This window comes from Manacus candei, unplaced genomic scaffold (assembly GCF_025592945.1).
Source record: "Manacus candei isolate 608988 ecotype Guabito, Panama unplaced genomic scaffold, ASM2559294v1 h1tg000018l, whole genome shotgun sequence".
In the NCBI taxonomy this organism is placed as follows: Eukaryota; Metazoa; Chordata; class Aves; order Passeriformes; family Pipridae; genus Manacus; species Manacus candei.
This window is the reverse complement of record NW_026138066.1, coordinates 5,205,743-5,219,264: the sequence shown is the minus strand read 5'-3', so window position 1 is coordinate 5,219,264 and position 13,522 is coordinate 5,205,743. Positions and strand designations below refer to the sequence as shown.

General features: G+C 47.3%; 1 protein-coding gene across 1 annotated transcript in view; it reads right to left on the bottom strand.

Moving 5' to 3' along the window:
* Nucleotides 1-310: 310 nt before the first annotated feature.
* Nucleotides 311-13,522, bottom strand: part of LOC127469602 (suppressor of cytokine signaling 1-like) — a 29,568-nt gene continuing 16,356 nt past the window's right edge. The window contains exons 2-3 of the mRNA XM_051784173.1: nt 8,066-8,190; nt 311-4,872 (exon numbers count right to left, since the gene is read on the bottom strand). Coding sequence (XP_051640133.1) covers nt 4,123-4,806 — 684 coding nt within the window. The 5' untranslated portion in view covers nt 4,807-4,872; nt 8,066-8,190 and the 3' untranslated portion in view covers nt 311-4,122. The remainder of the gene's footprint in view (nt 4,873-8,065; nt 8,191-13,522) is intronic.

Genomic DNA, 13,522 nt, shown 5'->3' with positions numbered 1-13,522 from the left:
AGTATTTCATCAAATGCCTTCTTGGGTTTTTAAGAAAACACACACACGTGGTCACCTACTCCATGGCATTTAGGCTTTATAGATCTCTGTCGCAGACCTCAGCCATCTCTTTTCTGGATGAAGAGTCCTAGTCTATCGAGCCAGCCCTTGCACGGAAAGCGTTTGGAAGTACTCTGCTTTGCCTGAATCAAAACCCCAGCTCTGCCAGCCCCAGCTGAGATCAGAAGGCAGCAGGAGCATGCTGAGACCTAGGCAGCTCCGCAGGGAGGCATCGAGAGTTGCGGAGCAGCTCTGCCACATCTCCCTCTCCCTTGACACCTGCTTTCTCTCTGAAGGCTGCCCTCAGTAACCCAGCCTTTGCACCAGGGACTAGCGCGGGGCAAGCAGAAAGCTCCACTGCATGCAGTTGGTATAACTGTACAGATGCCAAACATCTAAAGAATCGGTGCAAAATGAACTCAATCAGACAAAGACATCACATTTGCCTAACCAAGGTATGTTGTAAATTAAGGGGTTTGGCACACTTAAAGACTAATGATACAAACACACATTTTCGGAGGGACATCAGGGTAAGGGTCAAAACTGAGACCCAGCTGTGTGTACACAGACTTTACTTTGAAGCTTGACTAGCTAAGAAAAGCTCATTTTCAAACACTGAGGATACCCAAATGCTAATAAATTTTTAAAGTGCTTTTGCACAAACTTGTGTTTTTCAGTGAATCCTGAATTCCTAATGACATACAGACCCTTATGTCAGAGGTAATCAAGTATTATTACAAGAGCTGCTGGCTGTGGGGCCCCTCTTGAGCACACACATGGGTACATATGGAAGTTATTAGCAAGTTTTAGCGAAGGATTTTGGGAAATTAACCCCTGGGGCCCCAGAGCACAGCTAACAGACAGCTAGTTGGGACCAGACAAAGAGCAGTTTCCTGCTGGATGCCTGTGGCACGTTGGGACTGAAATCCAGGCCCTTTGCAGCACGATAGAGGAAGCCCCTCTCACAATGACTAAACTTTTCAACTTCTGCTGTTAAGAAGAAGGGTTGAAAAAAACCATCTGCAAGGCTGTGTAAGTTTCCTCAGCAAACTGAAATGAGTCAGCTGGAGAAATGTATAACATAACTTATAAAAATGCAAACAATTTTCTTCTATTCCCCGAATGGCGCTCAGGAGGTTATGAGGAAGTTTGCAATTTCTTCGTAAGTCCCTTTAGGAGCCACCAAAAGAAACATTTGGACACAGACCACCAGGAGCTGCTCCTACGTGGCAGAGGAACCAGTTCAGAGGCAGAGTGATTAAAGTGAACATCTCCCACTCATTAATGAAAGCAGCAGGATAGTGCTTGAAGTCACCCTGTGGAAGTAAATTCTTAGAGTTTTTCTTTGCACATCTTTTTTTCTCAAGAGCTTAAAGAAAAAGGTCTCTCTTCCAACATCCAAGCAGAAAATGAAGGACTCTAACGTTTGCCTCAGCCAATGTACTTTTCACTTTTCTGTTCTTCCCAAACTGATTTCCTTTCTTGCACCAATCCTGATCTGCAAAGTGACCTCTCCTTGGGAATAATGAGGATACTTAGACATAATGTGCCTTAAGCTTCCACAATATAACAATGCTTGGCAGTAATTCACTGCTTTTCATCCACAGATCTCAAATCAATTCGCTGCAGCCCTGCATGCAATTGACTCACTTGTAAGACTGAGACAAGCGCTTGCTGTGCAATTAAAAAAAAAAAAGGGCACAAAATAAAGTAGACTTTATTAAAATCCAAACTATTTCCTTCTCCCGTGGTGTGATTTTCCTAAAGTGCAATCCAGGCAGCAAATAGGGCTCTTCTGCAGCCCCCAGCCATACTACCCAAGATGCTCATTTGCAGCCAAATGAGAACAGTTCACAGCCAGGTCAGAGCAATCCAGTTGGAAAGCTCTTCCCTCGGTGAGGTATAACCATGGCCAGAAAACAGCAGCATTCCTGTACTCAGTTCTAAACATGGAAGAAATTAGCCTGCTCTTTCCCCCCTCCCTGCTTTCTGAATGGAAGGCAGGAAGGCAGCCAAGGGACCTCAGCAAAGAAACCCCCAAGAAAGAAAAGGATGGAGGGGTAGGCATGATGCCTGGGGCAGCAGATCTAGTCCCACTCCTCCACAGCAGGCAGAGAGGGAGGTCAGCTCTGTGGCTGACCCTGCCAAGGCAGGGGCTTCAACCAAGAGCCAGGGAATGGTCCCAGAGGTGCCCAGAGCCACCTGAGATGCTGACAGCAATCAACAGTATGCCCGCGTGTCAGCCACCACAGGGCACGCAAACCCTGCAGTAGTGAACGATACCAGCCAGTGCTGTTGCACTGGGCTGAGAGACACAGCAGCTGCAGGGCCACCGAGCTGCCCCTGGCCTCCCTGAGGCTGAGAGGAGCAGGCAGCACGGAGAAGATTGCCACTTCCCTAGCACTTATTTAACTACCTTGGTTCATAAGTCTATGCCCTGAGACAGGAGGCCAGGCATCTCGCCACCAGTGGAGAGACAGAGCCCTCCAGAGAATAATTCAGTGTGTAAGTTAGGCGGCTGTGATGAATCACAGCCTGTATCTCTCTCTCTGTGCTGACCACACGCTTTAGTTCCTCAGATAAGATACCTGAAGACAAAAGAGCAAATTCAGTGTAATCTCTCCCCATGTTCACTTTTTTCTCCTATACAGGTCTGAAGAGGAAAGTCAGCATGAGCTCAGCAGGCTGCCTGCCTCAGCTACAGATGCTTGGCAGCATGCAAAACAGTGTGGCTCAAATTTTACAGCATCTGAATTTCTCCTTTCATGTAGCTGTTTTCAGTCACTTACTTAGAAGACATACCTGCCCGTATCCCTGAAATGAACCATGACGTTATTTAAGCCAACTCTGTTCCTCTCATTTGTACGCATCCTCGCCAGCTCAAGTTCACTGATGCTGTGCCTTGTTCTAGGATCTTGAATTACTCACAGGTCTTTCAAACACTCAGTACAAATTTTAAGGTACTAAAAATACTTTCTAAAAATGCAGGGGTGAGATTTTCAGAAGTATTCTCTGTTTCGAAAATTCTTCAATTAATTACACTATAAGATTAATTAAGTTTAGTGTTCCCAGCTATGACCACTCATTTATGCGCTGCTTTTGGTCTTTATAAGAAATTCACTTGTTCAGTTTCTGCCTGACTGCCATGCCTTGGCGCTAAACTAACTGGTTTTTCAGCACTGCAAGGGAATGAAGATATCTCCATGCATTCACTGACTTTTAAAAATCAATATAAAAACATGTTTATTAAAATTTTAGAAGTTTTATATAAAAAATCTTTGCCTTTTTGGAGGCAAACCCAAAACATCTTCTGATGCTCAATAGATGGCAGCAGCTCACTATCACATGAGCATAAGAAAGGGCACTGGATCGCATCTCTTCACACCCTCCCAGGGTAGACACAACTCTCCAGATCAGGGTTACCTCTGCAGGAATGCCATGCCCTTGGTATAGCATAACCCATCTGCACTCACAAAAATCCGATTAAATAAAGCAATGCAAAAGCCAGTGAAGCTGCCTGCATCATACATGGCTGCAATGGTTTCACTCTGGTGCAAACGTTGGCCTCTGAAGTAACTGGCATCGCATTTGTGCTGCAAGGAGTGAAACGTGCTCTCACTCTGCCCCAGCTACGTGGGGATCCAGTCAGCACAGGGGTCATGCCCACCAATGTCCAAGCTGCACTGCTGCGGGACTGGACTCAGCTGCACCACTTCACAAGGGCAGGTTTGAAGCAGAAATGAGCTCAAGCACTTGGGGTAGAAGAAAACACAGGGCTGACCTGGGAGGACAGGCAAGTCATCTTCTTAAGCTTTTAAGTTATAAATGGAGCCAAGAGCAGGACTTGGTCGTGGTGGAAATCTCTGCTCTTCAGGTTTGGCTTTACCCCAGGCATCTCTGGGAAAAGTCACACACTGTGCACATACAAGGACACATCAGTCACAGCCAGCGGGTTCAAGCCGTGCTCCCCTCTGCCCTCGCCTTTCCTCTGCCAGCAGCCAGTCCAGCCCCACTGGTGTGGCACACATCCCACCAGCACAGCCACATAACAGGCATTTCCCTTTGTCTCCCACATGTACGGCATCATCTCCCAGCCCAGGACAGAGAAGGGCTGGGGACAACACTCCCCTCTGACCCTTCCCTTCTGTGCAGGGGTGAAACCACCTCCTCCCTCAGACACATCCCCAAGGAGCCCCCCAGCCCCGCTCTGTCCCCTGTCATGGCACCAGCGGGGAGGCTTCGGTAGCACAGTTCTCGCAGGGTGGGCACTGTCCGGCGGCTCCGGCACAGGGGCTCAGAGAAGACCAGGGGGGTTCCCCCCATCTCATCAAAGTGTAAGGGGTTGTTCCGGGTCCCTGCCACCACCAGCTCCAGCAGCTGGACCACACAGTCTGAAAACCAGTTCTTCAGGCGGAAATAGCCCTCCTGGAAAGAGATTCGGAGGCTGACAGGCCCCGTTGGCATCCGCACACTCAGGCTGAACAAGCAGTTCCCCTGCGAGCTGTCCCGCACCAAGTAGGTGCCTACAGGCTCCCTCTGGAGTTTGGCGTGGGCCTCCCCCACAGACAAGGGGCCCCAGTAAAAGTCACTGGCCTGGAGGATATTGAGGGATCGCTCCAGGACCTCCCACTCGCAGCTGCGAAACATCCGGAAACGATCGGGCAGGCCGGGTGGTGCAGGGCTGGGGAGAACGCTCCGATGCTGCCTTTGCAGATGAGAAACAGTGGTGTGCGTGTTGTGCAGATCATCTGGCCTCCCTCTGATCATCTCTCAAAGAGCCCATGGATCCTGGAAAGATGCTGCCTTTACCATTCTTCCTCCTTGGCATCCAGCCTGCGGGACAGAAGCAGAGTGAGGCAAACCCAATACCTTCTTCTATCTGGGCAAGTGAAGACACTTCACAAGGGAGAAAGACCAGCAAGAGTACTAAAGAGGGTACCAAGGAACTACTGTATGTCACCAATCCCCAGCTGTAGGGACACCAAGGATATATGTGCAGGAGGGGCTCCAGCCGGGTCCCATCAGCAAAAGGTGGCACCTTACAGAGCTCTGCATCCACTGGTTTCTGTGATTTACAGCCAGGAGCTCCTGCACACCCCTTCAGAAGGCTGGTTTGAACCTAGATGATCTTGTAATTTCAAGATTTCCCCTGTTGGATGCTTTGGGGTTTTTCAGTGGTTTTTCAGTGAAAAATTTTGCAAAGCAGTATCATTTACTTTGTCATTCAAGGAAAGGTAGAAAGGTTTCTCTGCACCGCTCTAATGCTTTCTCCAGTAAAAGGACTTTGAAGAAACAGAAGATGGGAATGAGTCTTTCCCACCAAACCCCATGAACTACTCCCTCATCCCATGATATGCCTGTTTCACTCTCTTAGGAGAAAGCAAAGGCCTCAGATCAAGACCCCTTCAAGAAATGTTACAACATCAACTTCAGGGCTCGGACTGCCACAAATGAGCCCACTTAACACTGGTACCAGACACTATTGATGCCCTTCCAGCCCCTTAACTTCTCTTTCTTCCAGAAGGACATCTCTCCCTGCCCGCAGACTATGCTGCCCTCTCCCAGTCACCATCCTCTGCTCATGTACTGTCATGACCCTGCTCATCTCCTGCACCTTGTGTTATCACCAGGCTGTCTGTTTTCAGAAATGCAAATTTCTGAACCCAGTGTTGCCATCAGCCATCCAAGTCATTTCAATTATATATAAAAAAAGTACATATTCTGAATGTGTGTGTGTGCACAAACATAAAAAACCACAGCCCTAAGCCAGAGACTCATTCTGTGCGAGAAGCTGAGCTGTAACATACCACTTCCCCAGACCTGACAAGTCAGTAGCTCGCCACCAAATCCTGCCCTCAGTCCCTTGACATACTCCATTAAACCAGTCATACCCGCTCACAGCATAGCCATGCTTGGAGCAGGACAGACTGCTGACACACAGCCTGCAGCGGAGGGAGAGACACACTTCATCTCCAGCAGTCCCTCCCCACAGCAGACTTGCAGGAGCCCTGGGGCTCATAGCAGGCAGGCAGCCCCCAGGGACTATGCAGGGACTTGTTCTGCTCTGGAGGGAGAGCTTTGTGTTAAGCTTAGCTCCTTGCAAGATTCCCCTGTCACACACTTTGCCAGCTATTCAAAAGCCTCTCATTCTGTTTGGTGCTTGCACCAACTGGATGGCCGTGCAGAACCCACTTTGCACCTGGGGAGAGGACACAGAGCAGCAGGGCCAAACATCTGTCCTTCACATGGGCACAGTAGTTCTGGAAAGGGAGCATGTGCCTGCCAATGCCTTGCCTACAGTCATCTTTTCTCAACTAACATCCGTCTCAATACTCAACAGTAATACCAATAATTTAGCAGCCAGGCACATGGCATTCCATATATGGGAGCAATAAACATCCTTTCCAAGAGCAGCCTGGGAAGCTTCTCGAGTTTCTAGCCCTGTGATTTGCAGTCCACAAGCCACTAATGTTCCTGGTACTGCTCTGAATGCTGTTGATCCTGCCCTTTAGCTACATGTCACAGGAGGAGGGAAATTCCACACTTAGAGAAAGGTGGGAGGGGTAGGAAGGAGTTAATCAACTTGGGTTTTTTCTTTTCCATTAAAAAAAAAAGGCAGCAGTTAAAAGCTGCTCAAGCTGTTCAGCAAGTCAGAATAAATCTTAGGGGAAAGTGATTTAGTGAGCAGAATGCAAGTAAACACAGTCACCACGTGCAGCAACTAGGGCCATCTATCACCACTGAAAACTCAGCAGTAGGTGCCACAAGAAGTTGCATTATCTCTGTCCCTTTCCTTCTCCTCTCCACTGGGCGTCTGGGCGCCCAAAGCTGCCCACTGACGTTAGCTCCTATAGAAAAAGGTCATCTGCCAGATGCCTCCAGGGCTGCGGATATAGCATCGAGAGGACTGAAAAGGAGCCTTCCTAAATAGCAACTTCTCTTGGGTCCAAACAGAAATTTTGCCACTTTCACAGGTCGACGATGAAAAATTAATTCAAGCAAGTAAACAGAAGCAGGCAGTTGTCTTTCATTTCCAGGCTAGTTTTAAATGTAACAACAAATATATAATTTGTTTAAGGCTGCAGATGCTATTTGACAGGAAAAAAAATACCAAACTAGTTTGTCCCAGTTTTCAACCTTGAGTCATTCACCCAAGTCCTTTAAGAAAAATCCACTGCTACTAGAAATCTCACTGACTAAGAACTGAGACTGTGTCATCATTTCGAATTCAAAGTAAATGCAAAAATAGCACCTTGACAATTTGTTCATTCGGTTTGAAATCTACATATGGGTCAGAGCCTCAGATGGGGGGAATTTGTTTAGCTTCAGTGACCCATTTCCAAGAGAGAACTGCCTGGCCTGCAGTGCAGCATTAGTTATACTAATATTAGCTCTAGAAGTGCTTCCTGATACTACCTCTAAGGTTCAGTTTTAATGGGTCAACAGGTCCTACATGTACATGGCCTCCCACATCAATGAGGATGTGCAGACTCAGGATTGGGAATAAGCGAACCCAGGGGCGTGGGGTGTAATGAAACACACATGCATATTTAGTTCTGCTTCTGTTTTGCCACACCACAATTTGCTTTCCCTCTTCTCCCCTCCAAAAAAGCCAAAAAAACCCCCCCAGCGCTCAAACAAGTTACTACCTCCCTAACGCAAGTCACAACAGTGCTTGAAGCCAAAGCAATGTAACCTAAAAAGCTGGTGTCCCACTAATTAAAAGGCTGGATAAATTTCCCCAGAGCTTCTGATTTACTGCAAGTTCAAGAGCTTTTCAAAATAAGTGCTCTTAACACAGGGCATTCTGTTTTCCTCCTCACTCACAACCCAGGCAAGGCAGCGTATTTCATATAAGGAGACAGTTCTAGTAAACCAGGGGACTGTACATGGCATCTGGTGTCAGCCAAGCCAGCCCTGCACCCTGGAGCTTGACAAATCTGCCATGTTCAGCAGCAGCCTCAAGTGCTCAGCTATGATGCGTTCTATGATGCTCTCTTTTTCCAGGACACTTGAAAAAGCTTACCTCTTTGTCTTTACTGCCCATAGGGATGAGTTTCTGGATGTCAGGCCTGGAAGTGGTCCAAATTCAAAAGCTCCGATGCAGCACTTCCCAGTTTTTGCACAGCTTTACTTAAGAGCAGATCTGTCCTTTGAAAAGAAAGAGAAGTCCATCAAGCAGGTGACTAAGCCCATTAGTTTGCCATAATGTGGATCTAAAATACAACAAATCTGGGGACAGGTTGTCTGTCTCAACGTCTTTGATCTGTATTACCGTAGAATCATGTATATAGCACTTTGGATAGCAACAGAGAAAGTGGATTATTGCTGCTGTTATTATTATTGCTACTTACAAAGCCTTGAGCTGGTTAGGTCCAGGCAGCTCACAGATGGCTTAAGGACAAATGGAAAGACCATAAAGGTGCTATCATCTTCTGGAAGCAGGAACCGTAAAACCCCAAATGTTAAGAGATGATGGCAACAGGAACAAGCTTAAGGATTCAGGACAGCAAACTCCAGCTTGTGCTCAATACAACACACAACATTTAGAGTATCTTATTTGACACCACATAGCCATTCAAGTGACCCACTTCATTCTGACCCCCACTCACCTGCCCTGCTCTCAATACTTTTCTTTCCATCTCACTGATGGAAAACTAAACCCACTGACCTGGTGGAGCAGCAGACCACCACATGTGCAGTTGTTTGTCTGTCATTGGATCCATCAGCAAGCTGAAAAAACAATCCCAGCTTTCTGCATGCCTTTCAGAGGCAGTCACTGCACTGCTTCACTTATACACACATAACCTCACTTCTCTGCATCCTCCCCAGCAGAGTCCAGACTGGGCACACACCCCACAAGCCATGTTGACTTGCAGAACTGCAGGTCTATCCCATTACTACGCATTATTAATTCCCATTTTTAAATTCCCATTACTACCCATTACCAATCCATTCAGCTTTGACATCTCCCAGATAGCAACCCTGCAGTTCCCAGAGCAGTTAGACAGAGGCTGGGATAATTTGGAAAAGCTCTCCCTGAGGTACCCTGCAAGCCCTTGCAGCAGTGTCCCCGTTCCAGGCAGCAGAGCCTGAGCAGACATCTCTGCTTGCACGTCTGCATCCCACAGAAATGCGCTGCCTACTGATTTGTGGCTGGGGAGGATGTTTCAAAGGAAAGCCTGAGCAAAAGGCTGGAAGAAACCTCCCTGATAAGAGCCAAGCACGCAGCGCTGGGTTTTAATGGTGGGCCAGCCTGGTTCCCATCGCCACCACCGCCTGCCACACATTGGCACTGGTTTGAACCATGCCACCATCACTGCCACGGTGCATGGTCACACCAGTGCCCCTTGTCATGAGCAGCCTACCACAGCCAAGGTGACCAGAAAGGGATCATGGAGAGGGGAGGGAAAGGAGATGCACTGACAGACATGCCAAAGAGCACAGAGGGAGCTGTGGTTAGGGGAGGAATGTGGGCCAGCTCAGCTAAGAGGACCAATGTTAATCACAGCCAATTTCTCCAGCACAAAGCAGGCCTCAGAGACATTGCAGTTCCCTCTATCTTTTATGCCATGGCTATAAATAATTTGATGTGAGCTTGCCATTATGTCCGACACACGAGGGAATACATGGAAAAAAGAAAACAACCCACACCACACATACATACCCCAAACTAAAACTGCATTTCCCTACACAAGCAACATTCAAGAATGCAACATTTAATAAAATAAAATAAGCTGAGGCAGCACACACACTGTGACAGTTCCTACTTCCATGCAGTAGAGACACAGAGCAGAAAGATCCTGCTTGCAGTCTCCAGAAATCACCTTGCAAGAGGACTGGTCTTATCAAACACTTCCCAACATTTTGGGGCTGGAGAACATACTTCAAAACCCACAAATAACTTCCCATGGATCTGATATTTATGTTTTGTATTTCTTACCATATTTTTCTATGATGTGTGTTTTCTGAATTAATGTGGCACTTTGTTGATATGGGCTAAAGGGATTTTGCCCAAAAAAACCAACAAGACAGTGTGATATGTGCCAAATATTCTTCAAGGCAGGGAAGTCTTCAAGCATGTTTGGTTTCTCCATAACATGCTTTTAAAAACCCAACAAGGTGGCAGTTTACAGGAAAAGCTAATTGCCTTTACTGGGATAATTGAAAGAGTTGGAAGAAAGACACCCATTTTCAGGGGCCCCTCCTCACACCTTGGAAATATTGTGTACATTCAGAACTACTTCCAAATAAAAGAGCCTATTCCTCGTCAAAATAGCCCAATGTGAAACTGTAATCCTGCCATTTCAGAATAACACAGAAGCCACATCGTTTCCCTGAACTCAAAGGCTGCCAAGAACTACCAAAACTAGCATCTGACTTCTGGCAAAGACAGCTTCTGTTGGAGACTAAATTATTTCTGCCTTCCCCCGTAACTGGGGAAAAGAGAATTTAAAAAAAAAAGGTAAGAAAAAGGAAATCAGGAGGAGGTACTACCAAAGCTGCAGCTGAGCCTATCTGGCCACGGCTTAAGCAAAGAGTTGTTGTTGCTTACCTCTGGCCAACAGCATTTTTGGTAAGTGAGGGAAGCCCAGTCACATTGCTCCTGACCTTTGCAGTTTCACAGAGCAGCCATTCCTGCAAATGTTAGTGCTGCAGAGCTACACAAAACCTCAGCTCTGCGCTTGGCCAGGGAACACAGCCTCCCTGTTGCCTTCCCTCCCTCCGCACCACCCACACCTCTGGGAAGGTGGCTGGGGCTCTCCCCAGTTTGGGGGCTGAAACAAGGAGATGGGGAGAGGGCATGATGAGGAAGAATAAAGAAGCCAAGATAACAGCAGTCCCTCGTGACTCCCTACTTGAAATGCTCTGTCCCATCTTCCTGCTGAAAGGGGGATCAGTGGGAAGGGGGTAGCAATGGCTGGGCTGCACCCTTGCCCTCTGTTGGAGCAGAGCTCTGCATCTACCCATCATGGCTCCTCAGCCTTACCGCCTCCCCCGCACCATAGATATAGATCCTCTGTTCCAGTCTCTTGGTTAAACTGACTTTTTTCAGTTGTTCCAGAACCCTGTTTGAGGAAATGAGTAAATCCTGAGAAGCAAAGGCCATCAGTGGTCCCTGCAATGGGCATGGCTTCTTATCAAAACAATCACATTTAGCCGGAAAGGAATTCAAAGCAGCAGCTAACTGAGAAACGAGCAGTGCCTGGCCTGCAGATAAAACTGGCTCAATATCCTGATCAGAACTGTGATATCAGAGAAGAGTTCCAGGTGCTTAACCAACACCAGCCAGAGCACAGGGAGACAGGGGAGAGATCCTGCCTTGGCTCTTCAGAAGGACCAGCTTCAGAAGATGCGAGGGGGACTATGCGGCACCAGCTACTGTGCCTTCAGAGGAAGGGGCGAGGGTCAGAAAGCACAAACACACCACAACACTAGGTTTTATAATGGGAGATTTCCAACACAAAAAACAAAGAAACTAGTCCTGAGAGTTAAAAGTTAAAAGAATAAAAAAAAAAGTCATGAGGGGTTATTTAGGAAATCTTAAAGTGGCAGAGCATGCAGACTTCCCACAAAGGATGACACAGAGATGCTGCCTGGCTAAGAGGACAGGCTTGGAGGAGAAGAACAGGTCACACTGCAGGTACTAGCTGTAGGTGCAGCAGCTTGCAAGGGCATCCACCATGGGGCAGACACATCAAACACAGACACTACAAAACCCCAGTCCCTGTTCCAAATCTTCCTACAACCTTCTCTATAATCCTTCAGAAGATGAAAAGATAATCCTGGAGCAGCCAATATAAAGGAATATAAATTACTGACAACAGGGAACAAATTTATGTGAGGATGGCTGTCATGAAACTGGGATAGTAGGTGGCCGAGATAAACAAAACAAAACCCAGAAAACATATGGCATTTTCAGTTTATCGAAAACAGAAACCTCTGGGGGAATCATTTAGTCAACTGAGATACCAGCAAGTGGAGACAGGGATACTGCAGAAAAGCTACACAAGCAAGTGGGCATTATCTTTTTTCTTGGACAGGATGTTGAGGAGATTTCCCAGTATTTAATGTTGTTTAATGTGAAGGGAAAAAAGGGAGCGCTCTATCAGAATTGATAAGGAAAAGTGATATTAGAGTAGAAAGCCAGCTGGGCACCATGGACTATACCCAGGGATTTTGAATTAGAAATGGATGGTTGAGATGCAAAGTGAAGTGCTCAATCAAATCAGCTGCACTACCAGAGGGCTGCAAGTATTGGAAGGAACCTTTTTTGACATGTACGGCTAAGACAGGAGCAGCACGAGGCTACATGATGTGGGGGAGAGGCAATCCCCAGACAGAGTTCCCCATCAGGCAGATGGTATCTGAAGAAGCAACAGATGACAGGAAACACTTTGTGCTTCCCCAAAGCCTCCATTCCAGAAACAACTCAAAAAGTGAGACATGGTACATGAGCTAAAGAGCCATCCCAGGACCTGTAAAGCAGATGGATAGAAGACACAGAGCAGTCGTGCCACAGGGTGAACGGGAGGTGTAAAAGAGGTGTCTGGAGGAAACCAAGGCATTTCAGCCCCTGCACATCTGGTCACTTCTCTGCTATCCTCCCAGCCACTGCATCTTCCCCCTGGATCAACTCAGCCCACTTTGTAGAGCATCCCTCCCCACTCCTCAACAGGTTGGTGGGTAGAGGCAGCCCAAAGCCTCCCCCGGCCCTGATGCAAGCAGTCCCTTCCCCCTGCCCACGCAAACTCACATGTTGACCCAGGTCCCCTTCTAGAACTGTCTCTCCCTGTCTTCAAGCTGCCATTACCCACAACACCTCAACCCCCTCATCTCTAACCCTGCCCCACAGCAGGCAGCTTACAGCCTCATGTTACTTACATCTAGGCAGCCGGCTCAAAATGCAGTGAGCCCCCTCCATCACCTTCCCAGGGCGAACAGTAACAAAATCACTTCACTTTCTACAGGCAAGAGAAGTCCAAGATCACTCAAAATTCATCAGCCTGGAAAGCACCAGGACATCGGGCAAGACTCTGTCCTGACAAATGCAAACACACGCAGGCTTGTAGGAAAACCAACCGGGTCTATATTTTCGAGAGTGATAAATTAAGTGGCGCAGCTGACCAATGAGCCGAGTAACAGCGCTGAGGGTTTGTTAAGGAAAGCTCCAGCTCTGAATGCAAAAGCAGTCATTAAAAAACCAAGATGCAAACACGAGAGTAAGGTTGCAAAATGGATGGGTGGGAACGTAACAGTAATGTCACCACCTGAGATAATACAGTCAGTTCCAGTCACCTTAAATAAAAACAGATAGAGCTGAAACAAAGATGATGGGCCCAAAGATGGGTGATCAGAAGTCAAACGTAAGTGTACAGAGAGACACGGGTGAAACTTCACGCTCAATTTAGAGAGCAGATAGATACAAGGGGATTCCAGAGGAAGATACAGTACAATCAGGACGTTCTTTTTGTGTTCTTTT